General features: G+C 36.1%; 1 protein-coding gene across 2 annotated transcripts in view; it reads left to right on the plus strand.

The window, feature by feature from the left end:
• LOC110965142 (spermatid perinuclear RNA-binding protein-like) overlaps positions 1 to 16,400 on the plus strand; it is a 133,712-nt gene extending 117,312 nt beyond the window's left edge. The window contains exons 15-18 of one of the 2 annotated variants that reach the window (XM_022214079.2): positions 1,236 to 1,376; positions 1,583 to 1,706; positions 5,471 to 5,521; positions 5,615 to 11,168. In XM_022214079.2, coding sequence (XP_022069771.2) covers positions 1,236 to 1,376; positions 1,583 to 1,706; positions 5,471 to 5,521; positions 5,615 to 5,700 — 402 coding nt within the window. In that variant the 3' untranslated portion in view covers positions 5,701 to 11,168. Of the gene's footprint in view, positions 1 to 1,235; positions 1,377 to 1,582; positions 1,707 to 5,470; positions 5,522 to 5,614; positions 11,169 to 11,754 lie in introns of those variants that run through there. The other variant, XM_022214078.2, reaches the window with a different exon arrangement.
• Positions 16,401 to 26,381: the final 9,981 nt, after the last annotated feature.

A 26,381-nucleotide genomic window follows, 5' to 3' on the forward strand; every position in this document is an offset into this window, starting at 1 on the left:
ACCTAACAAGTTAAAATATTGGGAAAAAGACTTTATAATGTAATTTATGGTGTGATTCTAATTGAGAAATGTACATATTCAGGATTAAAACCCTCCAAAAATGATCTAAAACACTATTTTACATCACTATAAATACATATTAAGCCCCGAGATCCTACAGTTATTAAATATAGAGATTAATGTAACTAATGTAATCATATATCTGAGACTCTTTGGTGTCATTAATCAAAGAGATTAACCCAACTAATTAAAATATTAAGGCTAAACCCTCCTAGATAATCATTGATTATGGAGATAAACCTTCCTGCTGTCATAGAATTAAAATCATTTGGAATTACTAATTACGGAACTTATTGGTGATGGAAGTACTTTAAAATCTGCATTTTCAGTTCAATAAAAAAATGTTTTCAATGGAAATTTCAGTTTACGTTAAACAAAATAGCAGCGTTCCCATTAAGCATTGGTGTTGTTTGTATGTTGGTAGGCTTCCATTAGCATAAAGCTAATCATAGCATCACAGATCTAGTAGCATGAGCCAGCTGTTTGAAATCATATTATTTATGCTGACAATCGATTATTGATTAACATGAACAACTATCTGTTATGGAAACTGTTCAAAATTTGACTAATATTGCGTTATGAGTCACAACCTTAGCAGGAAAGTATTTTTAATTTCTTTTCCCCTTAAATAAATACAAGTAGCGTTCACGTTACAGCTGACGGATGGTCACTAGCTTGGTCTGACCAGAAGTTAAAGTTTTTATTTCCTTCTTCAGACATGAAAAAAGGAAAATAGGTTACCCATTTGTTTTATGTTGATTGATTTAATTCAGTCAGTTAATTTTGGAGCTGGAGCTAGCAGGCTAATACGGCAACCTTATTAGCATTGTTGTTGGTCGTATGTTGGTTTGCATCCATTAGCATGTAGCTAATCCTAGCATCACAGAGCTGCTAGTGTTGGACCAACAGTTTGAAATTATGTCTATCTTATGCTAACAGTCGATTATTGATTAGCACGAACAACTATCTGTTAATGAAGTTGTTTACAATTTGACTAGTATTGCATTATGAGTCACAACTTTTGCAGGAATGTTTTTTTTATTTTTTTCCACTAAAACAAACATGTTTCCTGATGTCTGTAGAGTATACCAACATTAGGCTAACCAGAACTCTGTAGTCTGATTCTGGTTTTTTTGGTATTTAACTGAAGAACCTCCGTTTATCTGCTGGGACAGGTGGAGGTGGACAAGCAGGTGTTTCGGGGGACGGGTCCTAATAAGAAAGTAGCCAAAGCTAGCGCTGCGTTAGCCGCCCTGAATAGTTTGTTCTCCGGATCCAAGTCAACGACCAACAAGAAGAAACGGCCCAACCCTCCAGTAAGTAGAAAACAAGATATCTGAATCACGACGGTTTTCTTGTTTAACTTCATTTATTTGTGAAAGTCAACAGTAACACAAAATAACCCACTGTAACACACAGCTGCGATGTGTAATTCAAAGCGTGGGAACTCTTTTTTTTGATGGACTTTAAGTGGAAATCAAGGTAAATGTCCAGTTCTGATCCAGTCTTTGTGTTCATGCAGCCAAAGCGACCCGTGGCCTCGGTGTTGACCCTCCCGGCTCTCGCTGCCAGACCTCCTCGGGTTCCTGTGATCCCCAGAGCTCCATATATCAGCACCCCGCCCACACATGGATACATCCCACCAGGTAAGTCACACCTGGAGGAGAGCCCAGGTTAGACACCGCCTGCTGTTAATGTGATTTATCAGCAAGTAATTATAGAACCTAATCAGAAGACTCACAGTGAGAATCTTTCCTATCGTACATGGGGAATCGTATGAACAGCTGGTGTCGGTCCAGTTAAGATCATTATTCACTTTTTAAGGCAGACAGTGTCCAGCTGAGCACAGCTGCTCTGCCCAGCTGCAGCTGGACATATAGTTATTATATTCAGACCTCTGCTGCTGCTGTGGTGCTTCTATAACAGATGTGTTTATTTAAGAATTCAGGATATAGCAAAACTATCACAGCAAGCACGCTAACGTTGCATGTAGTCGGAGCTACGACCATTAAAAACAAACATTCTGCAGCTAGAATCACTGCAGACACATTTTCATAGAAACATTCAGCAAATTTATAGCAAACTTTTAGAAAGTTGCCAAAAAAAAGTTAAATTATACTGATTTTTATTAGCTGCTCAGGAGTGAATAAACTAGGCTGCATAGTGTCAACAGAAAGTGGCTCTATAGCAGAGTCAGTTTGTTCTTGTTAATGATGATAAGTTAGTTATGGGGTTCCACAGGGTTCTGTGTTAGGACCAATATTATTTACTTTGTATATGCTCCCCTGTTACAACTTGGCTCCACTGTACTGTGAGCAACAAATGTTTATTGCTTGGTTGAACCCAATTCACAATGCCATCCAAACCTGACACCAAAACCAACATGTGAGGCTGGAGCTCAGCAGACACAGCGTTTCTGTCAGCGAGACCCACCTGACTGGGAAAAAGGGAGCAGTTAAATGCAGTTCTGATTGCAGGTGTGCTCTGTCGGGTGGCAACCCTCGGCTCCTGATCAGGCACACCTGGTGTGAAGATAGAGGGTCGTTGGCAATACTATTAGGAAGCACTGCATAAATATCCATCATTCTGCAGATGGCACCCTGCTTTATTTATCAATGAAACCAAACGAATCCAATCATTTAGTCCAACTCTCACATGTCTGAAGGACATAAAGGCCCAAATGACTTTAAAGTTTCTTCATTTAAACTCAAATAAAACTGAGGTTATTGTATTTGGGCCTCAGAATCACACTTTCAAACCACACAGATAATCTAGATGGCATTGCCTTGGCCTCCAGTTCAACTGTTAATGACCTTGGAGTTATTTTTGATCAGGATACTTCTTTCATCTGCCTCATATTAAAAAAAAAAATCAGGAACATCTTGTCTCAGAGTGATGCTGAGAAATGATTCCAAAGTTGTCCAAAATATTGCGAAACTTGTTTAGAATGACAAAATCTGTCCAAAATTACTATCTACTAATCATTTCAAAACGTGTCCAATACTCTAAATTTGTTCAAAATGACCCAATCTTTTTTTACCAACATGATTCAAAAATTGTCAAAAATGAGGAATCATGGCTACAAGAAGAGCATCCTATCAAAATTTAGGAAATATGAGGAACTAGTCGACGCATTTGTAACTTCTAGGCTGGACTACTGTAATTCCTTATCATCATGTCCCAATAATTCTCTTAAAAACCTCCAGCTGATACAAAATGCTGGCAGGAACCAGTAACAGAGATCATGTTTCTCCAATATTAGCTTCTCTTCATTGGCTCCCTGTGGAATCCAGGATAAAATGTAAAATCTTGCTTCTAATATCTTAAAGACCTTAATGTGCATATTGAAGTATTGCAATAGGAAATGTTTATAAGAAGTTGCCAAATTTTGCAAGACCATGTTTTAAAACTTGCTTCTAAAAAAGATAACGCACTTCAAGGGAGATGGAAACCTTTTCTGAATAAGTTCTGACAGCAAACTGCAAAATCTGACTAAATACAATGGGATACAATAGTATTTTTGGTATACTACATTTGTACTATGTATTGGTGACGTACTAAATGTCTTTCTGGCATAATGGGAAAGTCTGGATACTGGTTGGAATGCAACCCAACTGTTTGTCAATTGCTAAAAAAAAAGCAGAAGAAACTTTTTGTACAAGTTAAAAATGGGCAGAAGTCTTAATTGCTAAAAAAAAAAAAGCAGAAGAAACTTTTTGTACAAGTCAAAAATGGACAGAAGTCTTAATTGCTAAGAAAAAAAAACAGAAGAAACTTTTTGTACAAGTCAAAAATGGACAGAAGTCTTAATTGCTAAGAAAAAAAACAGAAGAAACTTTTTGTACAAGTCAAAAATGGACAGAAGTCTTGAGGAAAGATGTAATTACTCTTTCATGTTGTTGTGCCCTGTTTGGAGTCTCGAGAAGCAGAAACAGCCAATAAGTTGTCTAAATTAAACATTCACTGTGTCAATATTTGGTCAGAAAAGGTGTTTCTATCTGCCATGAAGCTCTTTGTTAACTGTTTTTTAGATAAAGTCTGCCTCAAATGCGCATAGATGCCCCTTTTTTCCCCTGATTTTGCAGTTTTTCTAGGGCAGTATTTCAAAATGTGCATAAAAATATGTCATGGAAGCAGAGCTAATGGCTACAGTGATAGATATATCATCTAAATCCTGCAGTCCTACAGTGAGTCTCTGCAGCAGTCAGTAGCAGATGTGCTGACCCAGCTTTCTCTTTATTAATGTAGTGGTTGCAGACCTGAGCCTGACAGACACAGCTGAGGGTGCGATGACTCCCTGTGGACTGCATGATACTGTATCATAGCGCAGCTCGTAAAGATGTGACATCAGTTTATTGTGGTTGTAACTCCGAAAACATGCAGTAGTAATGGGTTTGCTAGGTGAGGCTTGACTTGAAGCAGCTGTATTCCTGAACTATTCTGTTACAGAAACACTGGACAGTATCACAGACGGGCCTTTTAAAATGCATAAAGTCTTTCAAAGTAGAAACTCAAGCAAGTCACGTCACCTTGGTTTTATCCTTTAGATATGCCATGCCTTGGATATGGAGGTGGGCAATTCAATGATCTTATATCGAGGATGATCTAAATTTGGAATATGACTGGCCTTTCAGGGTGCTATATGTCTTATGTCTGCAGAGTCTCAGTCATCCAGGCCATGGTAATCCCAGGAGCTTCAGTAGAAAGCAACTGGACTTCATTTATCGGTTCTTGAAGACCTCACATTGAAAACATCTTCAAGAACCGAAAAGAAAAACCCAGTTGCTCTCTATTGAAGCTCCTATGGCTGTCGATCTTTATATTTTTAAGCTGGAGTGCAGCTAACAAGCTAGTCCTGTCCTATCTCGATTCCCTACCTGCTAGTCCTCAGTGTCAATCAGCTGCCCTTCTAAGGAGTCCCTTGTCCAATGGACTGCTACTATACTGTGTTGAACTGCAGCTAGCAATGGGTAGACTTTAGCAAGAGCATTGCAATGGCTGCCTTTACCTAGCTCCAGTCCAAGAAAGTATAGTCGCAGTCTATCGATGAGACAAGGGAGTCCCTAGAAAGGCAACTAATTGACACTGAGGACTAGCAGCTAGCAGGTTGGGTATCAAGATGATACAGGAGTAGTTTGATTTTAAAAATTATAAGGTAGGAGTTTCAGTAGAAAGCAACTGGACATTTATTTTTGGTTCTTGAAGGTATTTTACCGCTCTCGAATATGAGATCTTCAAGAACCTATAAAAGAAGTCTGGTTGCTTTCTACTGAAGTTAGCAGTGATGCTAAGATTTGTGCATTGGTCCTTCAGCTTCAAGAGTTGTGCTTCTACCTCAAAACATCGCCCACTCCTACCTGGATGATTGAGAACTCTCCAAGACTTACTGACTTCCTGTTTCCCCTCATAGGTTTTGGTGCTCCTTACGGCTACAGCCCTGCAGGCGCCCTCCCTGCTTACAGTAAGCTCCCACTTCCTTCATCCCATCAATTATCCATCCCTTAAATCTGCTCATCACCAACATTTGAGTTTGTTTTTCTTCGCTCTTCCTCAGGTTTTCCCTCCAGAATGCCCTCAGTAGTTGTCCCAGTCATCCGAGTCCCTCCAACATACCCCATCACCCACCTGTACCCCTATTAGGACCCTCCCTCACCCATCTCACAGGAAATCACTTGTTAAAGGAATATCCTTGCTGTGCATTCGCATAAAAAAACAACGCTGCAATCCGACCGACTTCTGAGCATTAAATAAGGCAGAACTATTGTTGCACAGCGTGTTCCCTCCGGGCTACAGCAGCAATCAGCGAGATTCATTTCAGCTGTTAGAAAGTTGCGCTGGCCTCGTCTTTTGCTATCCGTGTGAACACAGAGTTTGACAAATAAGCTCTTTGATCAGCAAACTGTTATGCAATGAGGAAAAAAAAAAGGAGCTCAGCATTTAGCGAGGTGCAGTGTGTGAAAGACTGCTCAGGAAAATATTACAAAGCAGGGAGCTGAACGTCTACTGTCGGGTATTAAATTTACAAGGGAAGTCATTAACCTCAGAGCAACGGAAACACCAACCATCCGTCGGAGTAAGTGAACAAAACAAACAGCCACTAAATGGACCTGAAAAGGATTATTAGCCAGTCAGGACTATTAAACATCGTCTGCAGGGAAAATAACCCAACAACCGCTTTAGAACAGTAAAGACACTAAAAAATAGCCACTAAAGTACAGCGACTCCTAAATGTGCAACGTAGAAAACTGAATAAATAACATATTGAGGAAGTAACAGTTCCCCTACTGTGGCTGAGGCTGTTTCTGTTTGCACTGTTAATTTCCCTAAATATCCACCATGAAGACAGCACTGTAGGGAAATAAAGCTACCGGTAATAGCAGTAACAAATAAAAAAAGTCCCAAACTAATACATGTTCCCACAATGCTTGAAACTGGACAATATTCACTTGAAAGAACAAAACATCCGCGATTGTAAATTAGAAAGAAACTATTTCACCACTGTCTTCTAGAAATTGCCAACTGCTGGATGTCCGAAGAAGAATAAAACATGATCTGTAGAAAACTAAAGAACCTACTGACCACAGACCATCTATCAAAGATCTACAGTACGGAACCAAAAAACAGATACCTGTAAATAAAGAAATTCAAAACCACTTTAAGGAACTAAACATAGTTTGTTTTTGATTCAAGAAACTAAACTGTTGAACTTCAAATATCTTGTTAGGGGGAACACACTACAAAATAAATACAGTTTGAAACCAAAAGGAAAACATCAGTCATACACCATCAACTTTAACAGAGTACAGGGAACTAAAATGTAGAAACTAGGGAACTCAGTGTATATTAACTGAAAGGAACTAAATAAACATATTTTAAAGAGAACTAAAGAACTTACTACCCACTATTACCAAACGACCGAATATCTTGGAATATACAACCAATGGAAAACACCTGCAATATACCAACAACTTTATACAGAGTACAGGGAACTAAAAGATCCAGGAAGTAAACGTGCTTTGTTTCAAACCTAAATGAAACTATCCACCACACAACGACAGAATAGTTAGAGCACAGAAACAAATAGAAGACATATACACCCCGTCAAAAGTTTTAGGACACTTTCTCATTCAAATAAAGTAGAACCTGTCCTACAACTTTTGACAGGGGGTGTATCTACCAAACTTGGTACACATGTGCAGCACATCAGGCTGAACAAAAAAGTCAGTGACAGCCACATTCCAAACCCAACAGGAAGTGAGCTATTTGTGTTGAATGTCGGATTTTGCCCATTTTTCATTTTTTCTAGAGCGAACTCCTCCTAGGGGGAAACTCCAATTCACCTCAAATTGGGCCAGTACATACAGGAGGCCTTAATGATCCAAAGTTATTAAAATCTTTTTTCCAAAGTCAAAGGGCGTGTCTGTGGCGGCCTGTGGAATTTTGATTCTTCGCCATGAAATTTCAAATGCTGTGTAAATGCCCTGACCATGCTCCAATCTGTCTGACACTTTACATGTATGATCAGAGTCCTGTCCTGATCACATCCATGTGATGAAATACACCCCCTGTCAAAAGTTGTAAGACAGGTTCTACTTTATTTGAATGAGACAGTGTCCTAAAACGTTTAACAGGGGGTGTATACACCAAGAGCGAAACAAACCAGCTATTTATAAGTTAAAAAGGAAATTAACAATGACTTCAGGGAACTAAGCTAACACTCACTGCTCACTAAAGAAGCTTAATTGTTCAAAGTAGGGAACTAAATAAACAAAACATCTTCTGCAGGGAATTAAAGAACTACAAACCATACGGCCTCTTTAGGGAACCATAAAACAGCTACGATAAACCAACAGCTAAATAAAGAAATTATTTAGCAGGGAATTGAACTAAAAAGCATACACTACTACAGACTAAATATTAACAGTGCGGAACTAAACAGTCTCTTCAGGGAACTAAAAAATAGATACCATGAACCAACCGCCAAATACAATGCAGGGAACTATACAAACTCTTTAGGGAATTAACAAACAGCTACTACACAGCTAACTGAACCATTTTTTTTAAAAAAGAAATTAACAACCACTTCAGGGAACTAAATTGACACCTGCCGCTTATTTACAACAAAATAGCCAATGTAGGAGAACAAAAGAAACTAAATTGTTGCCACTTGGGACTAAATAAATATATTTTAAAATCAAAACTACAAATTACAAACCATAAGCGACCAACAAAATACTAACAGTAGGGAACTCAACAGCCTCTTCAGGGAACTAAAAAACAGCTACCAGCAGCTAAATAAAGCAATTATTAAAAAAAACAAAACAAATATACTTTAAAACCAAAACTAGAACTTATAAACCATACAGCACCAACAAAACAGTAACAATATGGAACTAAAAAGTCTCTTTAGGGAACCAAAAAAGAGCTACCGTCAAACAACAACTAAATAAACCCATTATTTTAAAGTAAATAAAGAAATTAACAGCCACTTCAGGGAATTAAATGAACCCCTACTGCCTATTTCCAACAGCACAGCAATGTAGGGAAACTGAACAAATGTAGTTTAAAATCAAAACTAGAACTTACAGGCTGTACAATACCGACAAAATACTGACAGTAGGGAACTAAAAAACCTCTTTATGGGAACTAATTCAACACTCATGGTAGAACATTAAAACCAGTCATTGTAGGGTAGCAAAGAAACGTACTGTCACTTTAGGGAACTTAATAAATATCAGCTTTAGGGAACTAAATAACACACAATATGCAGGTAGGGAACTGATCAGAGCTTATTTGTCAGACGGCCGATTATTCCTTTAACAATCTCTCATGGATGTGAACATTTTGTTTTGTATTTTGATTTTTTCTCTCCGTTTTCTAACGCTGTTTTGAGTTTCTGTTGTAAGAGAGAAGAAAAAAACAGGTTTACACAAATCGGTTGCACTGAAAAACATTTTCCTTTGGATATTTAATGTCCGAGTTTACAGTTTACTGTTGAGCCATTTTTGTTTTTCTTGTTGTTGTGTTGAGTTAAAAAGTACTTTCTTTTCAGAGAGATGTTTTATTTTGACCAGTTTGTGGGTAATATTCTTTTTAAATAAACAAATATTTTTGAGTTCGTGTCGTTGTCAGTGTTGTGTTGGTCTGTTTTTACGTCACTCGTCCTGATTTCTAGATGTTTTTTGCGCATTTTCTGCTCTGTTCTGTGCTCATCTCCTTTCGTTTCTTTAATTTAAAGTAAACAAGCTTCGTTTATGATGTTTTTCTAACACTACAAATCCTTATTCCACCTCATGTGTCCACTGAGAAGCTCTCGACTCTGGTTTCTCTTCACAAGTTGTCTGTGAATGTTCTCAGTCGTCCAGATTGTGAGATATCCAAGTGCTAAAACCATGGCGACTGGACAAATCCACTGTTTCTATAAGGAATAATAAAAAAGATGTACTCACCGAGCAGGTTGATGGAAATCTAGAAGCACGAAAGAACAAATTAATTAAACACGTCAGTCAATTATTCTCTGCTTAACTTTTGATCTGCAGTACATCTGTGGATAATTAAAAAGGTCAATTACTGAGGTTATTTCTAGAATTTGACACCATATTTCAGATATGAGCCACTTTCCAGACCCCACATTTCCTCGTAACCTTGAATTAATCGTCCAATTAAACTCAAAGCTAATAAAAAGATTTAATTAAGGCTTCCAGAGGTGTGAAGGTTTGCATGAACTGTCTTGTTTGTATGGAGGATATCAATATTGATCCTCTTTCCTGACGCACATAAGTGTTAGATTTCCGATCCTGAGGTCTTTAAAAGGCAATAAAACCCTTTAAATCTGATCTGTCTGCACATATCCTGTTACTGTAGACAGTCTGTGGACTCTTATAGACATTTTAACCCTCTGAACCCCAAGTAGATTGATTTTTATTTGCTCCTGATACATTTTTCTTCACTGTGGGCTCATTTTTCTCTCCAATATAAAGTCCTGGAAACAGAACCACCATGATCGGACATATAAAGAACTCAAAAATATCTTCTGATGCAGAATGAAACAGAACGTTGAATTTCTGATTGAGACATGTAGAATAAAGGTCTTTCTAGGAGGAGAGAGAATTTAGAAACGTCTTTTGTTCAGTACAGCAAAGTAGGGCTGGGCGATACGGCCAAAAAATAAAATCTCGATTTTTTTAGTCATCTTGGACGATGATTATTTTAATCAACTTTTGTTGTTTCTTTGCGGTCTGTTTGCTATGGCTAGTGCTAGCCATAGGGTTGCCACCTTTCAGAAATGAAAATAAAGGACACCCACCACGACTCCTCGGGGCCACAGTTCAGTAAAACTGAAAAGACATTCACAGATTCAGACGTCCGGCAGTGATTCTATTGACACTACAGTGTATCAGAATGAGGTTATTGAATATTTGTGTCTTTCTTTGCTGTTGCAGCAGTTTTGCAATTTGCAGGCGGTACAGCCGGCTGCTCAGAGACGCCAATGTTATTTCTGCAACTTGAAAGACAGCTACTTTTGATAAAAACTGGGCTTGTCGCACAACATCTGCCTTACAACGATGGACAGAGGCATCGTTTATGTTTTGACAACCTACATCTAATGAGTTATTGATGCTGGAAGTCTGAATCTGTGAATATCTTTCCAACTTTACCAAACGTGGGGCCACAACCACCCAATGAGTGGTTTAATTTTGAAAAAAGCATTGAGTCATACTTAAAGCTTTAAGTGCTTTATTAACACAAAACTAAGAGTTCTGTATTGTTTTATGATCACAGGTTCTGTCTAAAAAGATGTGGCATCATTTTAAACAGTGAAACCAAACTAATAACATGTAATGACCAACCAGTGTGTAATACTGGATTCTGCAAAAAACTGAATGCAGAATACTGGACAAAGAAATTCTCTACAGATACTTTTCCCATCTAAATCTTTTCTTAACACAATGAATGTATTAACTTATTTATGTGTGTATGAATGTATTTACTGATTTATTTATTTAGTACCGTTAACATATCAGAGTTCTGAGTGAGTTTTTCTTTAGACAGGCAAAGGCCATTTATTGATCACATATAGGCTATTAAATAAATGATATTGAAAAAAATAAAAAGCATTAAAATACTATTAAATACTAAATACTATTAAATTAGATACTATTTAAAATACTATTAAACAACTTAGTTTCTCTATTTTTTTAAATAATTTTTTCTATATTTGGGTTTATATCTGTAATTTTTTGGTTTATTATAATATTTTTTTCTCACTTTTTTCTATCGTTGGCTTCATATATATATATATATATATATATATATATATATATATATATATGTTTTTGCTGTTTTTTTCTATATTTGGGTTTGTATATATATATATATATATATATATATATATATATATATATATATATATAATTTTTTTGCTTTTTTTTTTTTTTTTGCTTTTTCTATAATTGGCTTCATATGTATATATTTTTTTTCCTCACTTTTTCTATAATTGCTTTATATGTATACATTTTATTTGTTGTATTTGCTCATTTTTTTCTATATTTGGGTGGGACAGGGTTAATATCGAGCCGTGACTTTAAACTTGCAGCTTTTTGTTCGTTCTGTTTCTCAGTGGCCACATAAGAGGAGGTTTTTCCAGCGATAATGACTCGTTGTGTTCTCGTTAACCCTGTCTCCTGTCCGTAGGCGGCCTGTACATCGACAGTGCCTATTACCAGCCGCAGACCATCGCCACGCCGATAATCATCCACCTCGGCCCTCAGGACCTTTTCTGACCCCGACGGAGCACCGAGGCCCGACTCGGCAAAAAGACTTGTGATTATTAAACTCTGGCTGCTGTCCACACTCACGGCTGCAATACTGACAAGCAATATGGACAGAAGAAGAAGAAAACACCACAGAAGAAGGTGGAGGCTCCGTTTGACCCAATAACACCAGGAAGCAATACTCCGACTGGCCATCAGCACATTCAACCACAATGTGACCGACTGTCTGTAGACATCTGTACATATGGATGTATGTGTGTTTTCAATATATATATAAATATAAATATATAAACATGTTAATAGGTTTGAATATGTACAAGCAGCAGCAGCTAAAGAATCCTATTTATAATATATCTCTGAATGTACATACAGTAGTGACTGAAGTAGCTTTGAAATATTACGTACGTTTTACAGACCGTCTGTAGAGCTACGTCGACCGCATTTAATCCAAATTAAACACGTGTAAGTAGGTTAAGGTTTTCCAGTTTGAAGGCAGAAATCATCTGCTGTGGTTGTAAACCAGCGGTTCCCAACATGTGGCCAGAGGACCCACAAGAGGTCGCAGTCAGGTTTAACACAATTATACCCAAAAACAGCATAAATTTAATAGGGCTGGACCCGAATATCCGAATATTCGTTCCCCCCCGCGTGCTCTGACGTTACCGGGCGGAAAGAATATGCGGCGTTACTGTCTTCCCTTCGCCTTCGGCCCACTTCGGCTCATATCGTCGTGTTCGGCTCATCTCGGCTCCTCCATTCATGTTTGTAAACACCACCCGAATGGCCGGGTTGCTGCCGACTCTGACGTCACGCTTCACTTCCTTCATAAACACAAGACGAGATGCTGAAGACCTCCGCTGTTTGGGAATTCTTCAGTTTAACTGAAGACAAAACGAAGGCAACATTTGGACCCGGGAGACCAGACGAATGGATCCGAATATTCGGGCCGTCTCCGCCACAAGCAGCACCCCCCGTTATGGGGCGGAACGAAAATTCTGATATTCGTGTTTAATAGGGCCCGAATATTCGGAGGCCACAAACCACTATTCGGGACAGCCCTAAAATTTAACCTGTTTTACTGCAACTAGTTGACCAAAAAAAAAAAAAAAAAACAGAAACCTGTTTGTCGTTGTCGTTTTTCGAGCAAAAACAGTAAAAAGATACTAAATATTCACATTTTCCCACCTGAGCCGATGAAATTTCTCGTCTTTCTTCCTTACTGTGAATTAAAATAATTAGCATTTTTAAAAGTTTAAGTCATAAAGTTTAACATGTAAATGTCATCTCTGGCCTAATTTGATGACAAAAGCCCTCTAGCTTTCACTTTGTCATTCTTGAAATTGAATTCTAACGAACTTGGAAATGAATTTACTACACTGAAACTTATTTCTAAAGAACTTGGAATGGAATTTATTAGACTGAAATTGAATTTATTAAATTGAAAGTGGACTCTAATGACCTTGAAACTGAATTCGGGATAATTTTACCTCTAATACGATTCAAATATAAGAACGTTGGGAGTCGCTGGTTTAAAAGGACGTAGATAGAGCAAAAGATGTCAGCTAATTAATAAAAATGACTTTTCTGTCACATTTATGGACTAAAAGCCTTTATCACGCTGTATGTGATTTTATATACGGCAGTTATGAAACGGTAAATATTAGAGATAATCAACTGAGACGCTGTTTATAGGTTTTAAATAAAAGGAATGTCTTTTTGGCTAATCTGGTAAAAATTAATAAATATATTTCATCACAGTAAAGCAAAAAATGTCTGAGTGGTATGGTTTATTTTTATTTGAATACATTTATTTTTACATGTAAAACTAAATTCTAATAAACCTGAAACTGAATATACTAGAATGAAACTGAATTTATTAAGATTTAAATGGGTTTTTAGGTTAAAAGATGCAACAGAAATCCAAGTTTGACGTGGAATATGGACAGAAATTGGTGCTAGTCGAAACTTAAATTTAATCATTTTACATTTGAAGTGCTCAATTTTTCAACATTTGTACAGGAATCCCTTAATTTGATTAAATTCTACAAAATAAATGCCGATTTATATCTAATTGGAATTTATGAGATTGAAACTTAATTGTAATGAACTTAAAACTGGCTTTTTTTTTAGATTGAAATTGAATTCTAATGAACTTAAAACTGAATTCTGATGAACTTGGAACTGAATTTATTAGATTTAAACCGAATTTATTAGATTTAAATTGAATTTTAGATTTAAACTGAATTTATTAGATTTAAATTGAATTTATTAGATTTAGACTGAATTTATTAGATTTAAACCGAATTTATTAGATTTAAACCGAATTTATTAGATTTAAATTGAATTTTAGATTTAAACTGAATTTATTAGATTTAAACCGAATTTATTAGATTTAGACTGAATTTATTAGATTTAAACCGAATTTATTAGATTTAGACTGAATTTATTAGATTTAAACCGAATTTATTAGATTTAGACTGAATTTATTAGATTTAAATTGAATTTATTAGATTTAAACCGAATTTATTAGATTTAAACCGAATTTATTAGATTTAAATTGAATTTTAGATTTAAACTGAATTTATTAGATTTAAATTGAACTTTAGATTTAAACTGAATTTATTAGATTTAAACTGAATTTATTAGATTTAGACTGAATTTATTAGATTTAAACCGAATTTATTAGATTTAAACCGAATTTATTAGATTTAAATTGAATTTTAGATTTAAACAGAATTTATTAGATTTATTAGATTTAAACAGAATTTATTAGATTTAAACAGAATTTATTAGATTTAAATTGAATTTTAGATTTAAACCGAATTTATTAGATTTAAACAGAATTTATTAGATTTAAATTGAATTTCAGATTTAAACCGAATTTATATTTATAAATTTCTTTGACAAACTGAATTCCTGACATTGGACTTCAGTTTTTTCCTTTCTTCCGCCAGAAGAATCCCACAGAAAACAGTCAGAGTTGATATTATCTGTTTTACCTGTTGGTTCCTGTCTGAAATATTTGCGTTTCTTTATCTGAACGGGGGCGTTTGAACTTGAACTTTATCGTGTTCTCTCATCTCCTTTCACTTCGTTCTCGTAAACACCACCAGAATTCTCGCCCTTTGCTGAGTGAAACCCAAACTGCTCGTCTGATTCGCAGCAAATAAAATTAAACACAAAGTGCAACATGAATGGAGGAGGCATGAAAGCAGCCGTAGAAATGTTGTTTTTATTACTCGCCTCTTCTTCTTCCGTCGGTCTTCCTGCCGTCACGCTCGGCTGCCGGCGGCTAATTGCATCTGAGCGAACACAAAGCAGAGTGAAAGGAACGTCTGATTACACAGCGACAGAATCAAACAGGACGTTTAGAGCAGCTGTTTGTGGGGAAAGCTGCAGCGCTAACGAGCAGGGAAGTGTTTGGAACGCCGCAGGAAGCGTATTTCAGCCCCAGATCTCACCTCGCTGCTACACGACACACAGCGGCAGAATGAAAACACAATTAACACGTTTTAATGTGACAGAACAGCAAACCAGGAGACGATTAGCGGACGGTTTGTGTGTTTAAACGCAGGAGAAAACACACAAAACAGTCAGAGTTGATGTTTATTAGAATAATATGACAATGAATGTCAATTTACTGAACTTTCACTTCTCTTTAGAGTTGGATGGAAAATATGGACACTTAAAACTGAACTTATTAGATGGAAACTGAACTTTAATGAACTTGAAACTGAATATATTAGATTGAAACTGGATTTAATTAACTTCAAACTGGATTTATTAGATTGAAATTGACTATTAGATTGAAACTGAAATTTTACATTGAAACTGAATTCTAATGAACTTGAAATTTAATTTATTTGATTAAAAATGAGCTTTAATAAACTTGAAACTGACTTTATTAGATTGAAACTTGGTTTTAATTAATTTGAAACTGACCTTAATAGATTGAAACTAAATTTTAATGAATTTGAAACTGACTTTATTAGATTAAAACTGGATTTATTAGACTGAAACTGGATTTAATTCACGTCAAACTGACTTTATTAGATTGAAACTGGATTTATTAAATTGAAATTGACTATTAGATTGAAACTGAAGTTTTACATTGAAACTGAATTCTAATGAACCTGAAATTGAATTTATTTGATTAAAATTGAGCTTTAATATACTTGAAACTGACTTTATTAGATAGAAACTGAACTCTAACCAGCTTGAAGCCAAACTTGACATCTTAAACTGCATTCAGCTGCTTTAAATTGAACTCCATCCTCTTCTTCCTCCTCTTCCTCAGTGAATCAGAACCTGAATTTTAAGGATCAGATTGGGATTGTGAAAACAGACGAAAAGCTCAAACAGACGTTATCAGAAAGTCTGAACATGTCTGAAAGTTTGTTTGTTTTTTTTTACAGGAAAACACTGAACTATGAAACCTTTACCTACAAGTGAACCGTGAACATGTTGTTGCACAGAAGCATTTTTATGCGACTTATAATCAGATATTGATTAAAAAAACGACACTGGATGCTCCGTTTTTGGTCAATAAAGCCTAATTACGGTGTGTATCTGTGTGAGTAACTGTAAACATGTGATAGCAGCTATTCAGTCCTTCCTCTGAGGTGAATTAAAGCGCTCGCTGCTTCCTGATAGGAGACGACTAACTGCCATCAGCGAGGGCGGCATGCGCCCACGTTGCGTAATCCAACACCTTCTGGCTTCTCGCTCGCCGCTAAAAATACCAGCAGGATCCGGACCTCCATCTGATACCGTCCTCACCGTCTGCACCGACACAAACACGCCGATTCCATCTCCCAGAGAGGCGTCCTGCTGTCTCCGTTTGTCCCAAAACAAGACGGGAAAGTTCCCATCCGGACTCGGTTTTTTAGCTGCTGAACCTGATCGGTGCGATTTCAGCTCGTCTGTGAGGAAACTCTGGGCTGATTTTTAAGATCCAGCTGCCAAAAAAATCATGACATTCCCGCTCCACCATCTCTGATTAGCTGGAAAGTTTTAGAGCACAGATTATAGATGCTTAAAGCTGCATCTGTGAAATTTAACCGTGATTTATGAGACACAAAACTTTAAAAACCCACTTTCTGCAGGTTTTATTGCACATTTACATCTACTTAAATCTCAGGAGATAAAAAGCTGAACACATATAAATACGAATCCATGCAGTGATGTCATTGTTACAGTGATTTTAATGTATTTTAACACGACTTATATTCAGATTTTACCAACATTCCAGCTAAAGTATGAAGAAAAAAACAAAAATAAAGTTTTTTTTTAATGTAGAATATTGTTGAATCTTAACTTTAATACTTAAATTGGTCTCAATTTGGTTTAGAAAATAATTTAGTAGGTTCTTAAAGTTTTATACAACAATGTCGTATTTGAACCGTAATAAGCACTGTGAAATGTGCTGGATAAACAACAGGGACTTTGACTATTTTTATGTCACATTTTTGGACAATTTTATATCAATTTATGTAAATATTTATATATCTTTTTATCTCAAATTATTATTTAACCATCTCTGATTAGAATGAGACTTTTATAACATAAATTGTACATATTTAAAATGTCATGTGTGAAATTTAACCTTGATTTATCAAAACTTTCTGAGATAAAGAACTTTAAAAACCCACTTTCCACATTTAATTCTATTTAATTGAGAATATCTCAGAGGATAAAAATCTGAACACAGATAAATATGAACCTATGCAGTGGTAAACACAATTTAACACCATTTTTAATACAATTTCATCATCATACCAGCCAAAGTATGAAGAAAAAAAACACCACAAACACTGATTTGTCCTGTAGAATATTATAATCTTAACCTTAATATATTAAATTAGTCACAGATTTTGGTTTAGTTTAGAATTTTATAACCTAAATATTCACTTTAGTCACTAAAGTTTAGATAATATTGGAGTGTCTATGTTTTTATATTCAAATTTGTTGAGTAAATTTGTAACATTTATGTTTTTTTTATTTAATGTTGGCTGTTTTAAATTGATTTATGTCACATTTTTGGAACTTTTCCACCAATTTCTGTACTTAAACCCCATCAGCCATCTCCTCTGCAGCCATCTCTGATTTGGTTGAAACTTTTGAATCGTAAACTTCAAATATTTAAAATTTGCAGATATATATAAAACACTTCCGAGATAAAAGTTGGTTAAAAAATTGCCTGTCGACCCACTTTTAGTGCATTTTTTTGCACATATAAAAAGGCTGTTAATTTATTTAATTTTATTTAAAAAAAAAGGAAATCTCTGATTCCAGCTTTTCAAATCTGATTATTTCAAATTTTTTAAGACAAAAACTCTAAACTTTAATTTTTCAAATCTGATTATTTTATTACATTTTTCAAGAAGAAAAAGTCTAAAGTCTTTATCACTATTTTAATTTATTTAATTTTTCAAGAATAAAAAAGCTGAATTCTCAGATTTCAGCTTTGCAATTTTTAAAAAAAACATTTTAATATTTCAAGAAGAAAATTTTAAATTCTCTGATTCCGGCTTTTTAAATCTACTTATATTAATTTTAGATATAATTTTTTTTAAAGAAAAGAAATTCTCAGATTCCAGCTGTTCAAATGTCATTATTTTAATTTATTTATTTTTCTTAAAGTCTAAATTCTCTGGCTCCACCTTTTCAAATCTGATTATTTTAATTAATTTATTTAATTTTTCAAGAAAATAAAGGTCTAAATTCTCCGTTTCCAGCTCTTCAAATCTGATTATTTTCTACTAATTTTGTGTTTTTTTCCTCCTTAGCGACAGTAAATTGAATATCTTCGGTTTTGGACAAAACATTTCACATTTGTCATCTCTGGGAAACACATTTTATAGACAAAATAAATAATGGATTAATAAAGAACATAAGAAGCCTGACATATTAATCAACAATGAAAAAAATCACACTAAATATTATCAGAATTGCTTTCAGACAAACAAAAAGCCAAAATCTGTGCAATAAATCTGTGATAACTTTCTTAAAATACTAATTCAAGTTCAATATTTCTTTTCTATTGACTTTCTCAGCTTTAGTTCCTATTATTTATGAATATATATATATGAACTCAGAGTGAGACCAGGAACCAGAATCTGAGCTTCAGAAAGTCTTCATACATGGCGTTTTAAACATACAGGAAGTTTAACTGCGAGACAACAGCGTCCTCTGCTGGTCGATTTAATTATGAGTCGCTCACTGACGGAAAACTGATCAGGAAACAAAAAAGGAATGAAAGAACAACAATACGAAAATATTAAAACAGCATGAGAGGAAAAAGTTTAATGGATGCAGAAAAGACAACAGGAGAAAAGAAGGATTAAAATGAGGAAGAGATAAAGTGATAAAAAGAAAAAGGAAGCAAAAAGATTCAGTCTTGTATTAGAGAAAAAATATTTCTAAAAACTAAGATTTAAAAAAAATATTTCACATAGTTTTGCAATAAAGTTTCTATCAATCAAAATGTGAATTAAATGAAGACAAAGTGAAGGAAAGAAGGAAAAAAGTACTGAACAAAGAAAGACAACGTAGAAATAATGAAAAGAGGAAGAAGCAGAAAGAAAATAAGAAAAGAGGAAGAAGAGGAGAAAAAGAGGAAAAAGAAGAATAGGAGGAAGAAGAAGAAAAAGAAGAGGAAAAGAAGAATAGGAGGAAGAGGGAGGAGAATAAGAAAACAGGAATAATTAAATGAGGAAGAATAAGAAAAGAGGAAGAAGAAAAAGAAGAAAACGAAGCAGAAGAGAAGAAGACAAAGATGATGAAAATGAGGAACAAAAAGAAGAAAAAGGGAAGAAAATAATAGGGAGGAAAAGAAGATGAGAGGAAAAGAGAGGTGTGAAACAACAGAAAGAAGTGAAGTCAGAACAGAAATAAACCGTCCTCCAGCAGATGTCCAGTAGAACCACCAGATGGCAGCAGAGTCCTGGTAGTTTAACTGACCTGAGATCAGCTGCAGTTTAAAACACTGTCTGCTTTGTTTCTCACTGTTCAAGCCCTGAACAAAACATGTGATTGTTTCTGCCAAATTTATGGTTTCATTATCAGGGGGTTTGTATTTATTTTGGTCTCAGTGAATCAGTCAACTCTGTTCTGGTTCTAAAAAGGTACAAAGCTACAGTTTGTTTTAAACTCCAGCCGTAAACAGCTCAGCATCACGAGAAACCAGGCAGCTCTACAAAGGTTAGACCACCCAGTAGCTGTAGTTTCACTTCTCTGTAAAGTCAGAAATCTGCACAGTGCCCAGGACGCCAAACTTGTCCAAAATGTCAGAAAACTTCTCCAAAATGACCCCCAATGCCTCAACACTCAACTGATATGACATCATACTTTTTCCAAAATTACTCAAAATGTGTATCTTGCAAATTCTCAAAATTATCTTAAAGCTTGGCCCAAACAATTCAAAACTTGTCTGAGACTCCAATTTGTCCAAAATGACCAAAAGAAAACTGGAAAATATCTTGAAACTTCTCAAAAACATCTCAAACTTGTCCTAAACAATTTAAAAATAGTCCAAAGTAACATGAAACCACAGGAAAGGGTCAAGACGGAACTTTTTTCAATTCTGACTGCAGGTTTAACGGAACACAAAAGTGTTTTTTGCTACATCTTGGTAGCATCCAAACACGCCTATATAAGTCATTTATAGACACATAAATAAGTAGAAATCAGACAGTAAATTCAACATCTTTGGGGTATTTTTTGCAGTTTTTCAGCCAAAACAACCACATGTTTCTCTGGGGCCAGTTTTCTCACATTTCACAGATCAGTTAATTCCGATGATGATCTTTTATTTTTGTTTTCATAATAAATTAAGGTCCATGTGACATTTTTTTGGCCTCAGAGTGGTTCCGGTTGAGTATTTTTGCTGTTGCACCTGCAGATCATGAGACAGACTTAAGACAGAGCTGCCGTCTCTTCCTCCAACACTGGTCTTTATTGTGCTTCAAGTAGCCGCAAGGAGACCAACCAAGGATCTCCAAAAAACTTAGACACGTTCTTCATCAAATGACTGAGTCTGGGGGAATTACCAAAAGTTGCTCAACAGTGTCTTTGTAGTTTTCTCACTGAATCCCTGCATTCTGAGGTTTAGTTCCCAGAGAATCGATTTGACTTTATTGTCCCTGAAGGAAAACTGGCTTTGGGCACGGAGCTTTAATACGAGCTTGAAAGAGACACCATAATTTGTCCAAGACTCCAATTTTGTCCAAAATGACCTCCCCCAAAATCTCACACTTGTTAAAAAGGACTAAAAACTTGCAGAAAATATCTTGAAACTTCTCAAAAATATCTCAGAACTTGTCCATAATCTTTTAAAAGTTCTCCAAAATGACCCTAGACCTCTTCAACATGACTCAAAATGTGTCAAAATGTCTTGACACTTCTCCAAAGTAACTCACAACTTGGATTAAACAATTTAAAACTTGACCAAAATGTCTTGAAACCCGTCTGAAATTACTAAAAATGTGTGTAAAAACCTCTTCAAAATGGCTCAAAATTTGTCTAAAATTATTTAAAACATTTCAAAATATCTTGAAATTTCTCCAAAACAACTCAAAACTTGACCTAAACTATTCAAGACATGTCCAAAAAGTCTTAAAAGTTGCAGAAAATATCTTGAAACTTCTCAAACATGTCTCAAAACGTGTCCTATAGAATAGACAAAATATGACAAGACCAATGTGTTGTCATATTTTGAGACATAAACTGGTGTTCACAGGCGTCTATATGTTGGTCTTACATATGCAGAGTTACAGGATGCTTCCATGTCGTCTTCATGAACGCCAGGTTTTGTTTCCTACCAATGAGTCCACATCAACATTTAATCTAAATATCTAAAAAGTGGAACCTTGTCTTGTCAAACTTTCTATACATCAGATTCTACTGATGTTAGAGTCTCAACAGTTGGCGAAATGATGACCAAAGACTGTATTTTAGTAGAAACAGGGATCCATCCATATATATACACACACAAGGCCACAAGAGCATCTTTCTTTGAATATTTTGCTTTTTTCCAATTTCAAGAGACTATTCTGTGCGAGTCCTCACCAAATTTCATGGCTGTGGGAGTTACACTTGTGGAGCTATCAGACCTTTAAAATGGCTTCACAGGTAAGACGTTCTCTTGAGAGGGAAAATACAAAACTTCCAGCTGTGGAGACATGAGAAATTTTCAAAATTATTACCAATAAATCAGAGCCTCGACAGTTGAGCCACCACTGCCTCCTAAAATCAAAACTATTTTTTGAATTCTACAATAAACTCTGAATTGAAAACCATATTTTCAGAGCAGTCTTCGTCTTTGAGTCTTCAATCCGTATAAAAACAGTAGATCTGTGCAGTAAATCAAAGGCTACTGCTTCTGAATAAGGTTGAATATCGAGGGTTGAGCATAAAGGAGCTTTAGCTTTTGTTCGAGGTACACAAAATGCAAATTGGACCCAGAACTGACGTCTCCGTTTCCTCTCCAGCAGCAGGAGGACCTGAGGCGGCAGCCTGAAATATTAATGCCGGTAACGCTGCACAGGAGCTCTAATGGCTGGATTTCACGTACAGAACGAAAATACAACTGAATTTATGAACTGTAGAAACGACAAAATGAGAACAGACAAGAACCTGGTCAACGAATTAAATGAGTCAACAGTGTTGCACCGAAAAAAAAAATCCATCCGTCAAGAAATAAAGGAGTAAACGCCAAAAGGAGAGGAACATCTTTTCAGTTTTTACTTACAGCTTAGTGTGGATTTAGTTCATTTCTACTAAAAAACATAAGTTGGCAAAAACACCTAAAACAAGGCAAAAACTGGAACAATGTCGTCCAATACTAGTGATGTTAGAGCCTCAACAGTTGGTGAAATGTCGACCACAGACAGTATTTTAGTAGAAATATGGATCCATCCATATATATGTACACTTACAGGAACTTTATGGGGACAATACCACCAATTTTACACTTTCCCTCCATTTTCAAGGGTCAATAAACATCAACTATTGTTATTTTTGATCCTTTAGAGTCATTTTGGACAATCTTTGTTGTATTTAGAAGAAGTATTTGATAAATTTGGATGATTTTGACTCATTTTGAACAAATTTCTAGTAATTTTGGGCAACGTTCTGAGTCATGTTGGACAGATTTCTTGCCACAATACCAAACAAACTGGAACTTTGTCTGGTCAAATTTTCCACACATCAAATTCTACTGATGTTAGAGCCTCAAAAGTTGGGGAAATGTCGACCAAAGACTGTATTTTAGTAAAAATATGAACCCATCCATATAAAAATACATTTTCTCCACTAATAAAGGACAATAAATGCTCATTATTTGCAACTATTTTCTTGTTTTTTGTCTGTTTTTGTAGTTTTTTTTGCTCATCTTTGTCATTTTTTGCCTCCTTTTTGTCATTTTTTGTTTTTTTGGTTGTCTTAGGGATTTTTTTTAAATCAAACATTTTAAATTAAAATGTTACTTGATGCATTTCTTATATTTCTCTCCCCGCGAGGTCCATACTTTCAGTTTTGTGTACTGCTACACCCATCTACTTGGCATGTAAAATGTAATCTGACTTGTAGAACCAATGTGACTAAACCTCGCTCATTTATTCTGCAGTAAATGATAAAAACACGACAGTTTGCTGCTGCATTGCTCCTCATAATGAGCCCACTGGTTTACTTGATGTTTGTCTGTTTATTCCCATCAAACGGAGCCTCATGGAGAAGCTTAACAAAGTTTAACAAGTTCAGAGCTGCTTCCAGAGCCGTCGGTGTCATGAGGAGAGCCACGTGTCTCCACAATATGAAATGAAATAATTACTCCACAGAGGAGCTGCTTTGTTTGGAGGGTCGGTGCAGCTGCAGCATTTAATAAACCAATCAAATCATAAACCCTTGATCACTTTATTTCCCCAAATGGAAAACAGAAACCCCGTCCTGTAGGGGGCACCGAGTCCTCCGTTAGCATTAGCTTCCCACACTAATCCTGTCATCATTCCAAACACATTCTCCACAGAGCTCCATAGATTAGACTCCTGCTGCTTTCAATGATTAATCGGCTGCCGGCTCCATTATTGATGTCTTGTTTATGTGCAACAGAGAAAACCTTCCTGAATAATAGATTAAACTTTGCTGCTGCCGAGGAGGAAGGTGGAGATTAAAGGAAGCAAGGAGGCAGGAGACGAGCCCGGAAGGAACGTTTTAAAACCAGAAATACTCAGCTTTATATTTGTTTTCAATTTCTTCTTTTATGTGATTTGATTCATTTTAGTCTCCTCCTAGTAACTCCTTCAGAGGACTCACAGGTGTCTTGGTTCTCTCCCTTTCTAGTCTTCTTCATGTAACTAACTTTCAAAGAATCATTTTCTTGCAGTATGCATGTAAACGATTATTAACCCTCTAACGCTACATTTACCCTCTAACGCTACATTTACACCCTGATGCTACATTTACCCTCCGAGACTACATCTACCCTCTGAGACTACATCTACCCTCTGAGACTACATTTACCCTATAACGCTACATTTACCCTCCGAGACTACATTTACCCTCCGAGACTACATTTACCCTCAGACTACATCTACCCTCTGAGACTACATTTACCCTCTAATGCTACATTTACCCTCAGACTACATTTACCCTCAGACTACATTTACCCTCTGAGACTACATTTACCCTCTAATGCTACATTTACCCTCCGACTACATTTACCCTCAGACTACATTTACCCTCTGAGACTACATTTACCCTCTAATGCTACATTTACCCTCAGACTACATTTACCCTCAGACTACATTTACCCTCTGAGACTACATCTACCCTCTGAGACTACATTTACCCTCCGAGACTACATCTACCCTCCGAGACTACATCTACCCTCTGAGACTACATTTACCCTCCGAGACTACATTTACCCTCCGAGACTACATTTACCCTCAGACTACATCTACCCTCTGAGACTACATTTACCCTCTAATGCTACATTTACCCTCAGACTACATTTACCCTCAGACTACATTTACCCTCTGAGACTACATTTACCCTCTGAGACTACATTTACCCTCTAATGCTACATTTACCCTCAGACTACATTTACCCTGAGACTACATTTACCCTCTGAGACTACATTTACCCTCAGACTACATCTACCCTCTGAGACTACATTTACCCGCTAATGCTACATTTACCCTCCGACTACATTTACCCTCAGACTACATTTACCCTCAGACTACATTTACCCTCTGAGACTACATTTACCCTCTAATGCTACATTTACCCTCCGAGACTACATTTACCCTCAGACTACATTTACCCTCAGACTACATTTACCCTCAGACTACATCTACCCTCTGAGACTACATTTACCCTCAGACTACATCTACCCTCTGAGACTACATTTACCCTCTGAGACTACATTTACCCTCTGAGACTACATTTACCCTCTAATGCTACATTTACCCTCTAATGCTACATTTACCCTCCGAGACTACATTTACCCTCCGAGACTACATTTACCCTCCGAGACTACATTTACCCTCCGAGACTACATTTACCCTCCGAGACTACATTTACCCTCCGAGACTACATTTACCCTCCGAGACTACATTTACCCTCTGAGACTACATTTACCCTCAGACTACATTTCAGTATCCTGGCAAAGCTTTAGGTTCATGATCATTTACAGAACATGGACTTGCACTGCAGAGTCGTTCAGTTGTCGAGCTTACACAACGGATTGATTTTAATCAACGTTAACATACTTGATGTGTGTATTATCTATGAAAATAGCATTAGATTGCAAATTGGTATCGGCAGATATGAAATATTAAATTAGACGCAGATCGAAGGCAAAAAAATTTGATCAGGACATGTGGAATTATGCATCTATGGAAGGAATTTCATAGCAGCAAATGTTGACCAAAGTGCTTCATGGGAACATTCGATTACAGGAACGCGTTGAAGATCTGATGATTCCATTGACTAAACAATGGAAACACGACAGAACATTGTGATCTGACGTGTTCTTTGGTTTGTAGATAACAATAAATATGGAAAATCTAATGATAGGTGGAGACAAGCGGTTCAGACGCCACAAACTAAAGTGTTTTTAAATAGATTTTCATTGTCAACAGCAAAGAGAGGCCAGTAGAAGCAGCACTATTTTTTTCTTTTTACGTGTGATTTTTTTGTCAGTTTGGTGTTGTTTTGTGTGTGTCTTGGGGACTTCTATTTCTCATCGTGGCCATTTTGCTTGACATTTTGTCAATGTGCACCTCTGTTTTTCTGTTTTGTGTTGTTTATTGCCTGTTTATTATCATATTGTGTCTCATTTGTCTAGTTTTTGTGGGGTTTTCTTTTGCTTTCTGTCTAGATTTAGCCATTTTGTGTCGTGTTTAAGTCATTGTGTGTGAAGTTTCGATCGTTTTGTTTGTTTTTGGGGCAGTCATAGGTGTCTTCTCTCGTTAGCCTCTATCTTAAATTCCTTCAGAGGAGTCATAGTAGTCTTGGTGGCCTCCTTTGCTCGTCTCTTTCTTGTTT

The sequence above is a fragment of the Acanthochromis polyacanthus genome, chromosome 7, assembly GCF_021347895.1.
Source record: "Acanthochromis polyacanthus isolate Apoly-LR-REF ecotype Palm Island chromosome 7, KAUST_Apoly_ChrSc, whole genome shotgun sequence".
NCBI lineage: Eukaryota > Metazoa > Chordata > Actinopteri > Pomacentridae > Acanthochromis > Acanthochromis polyacanthus.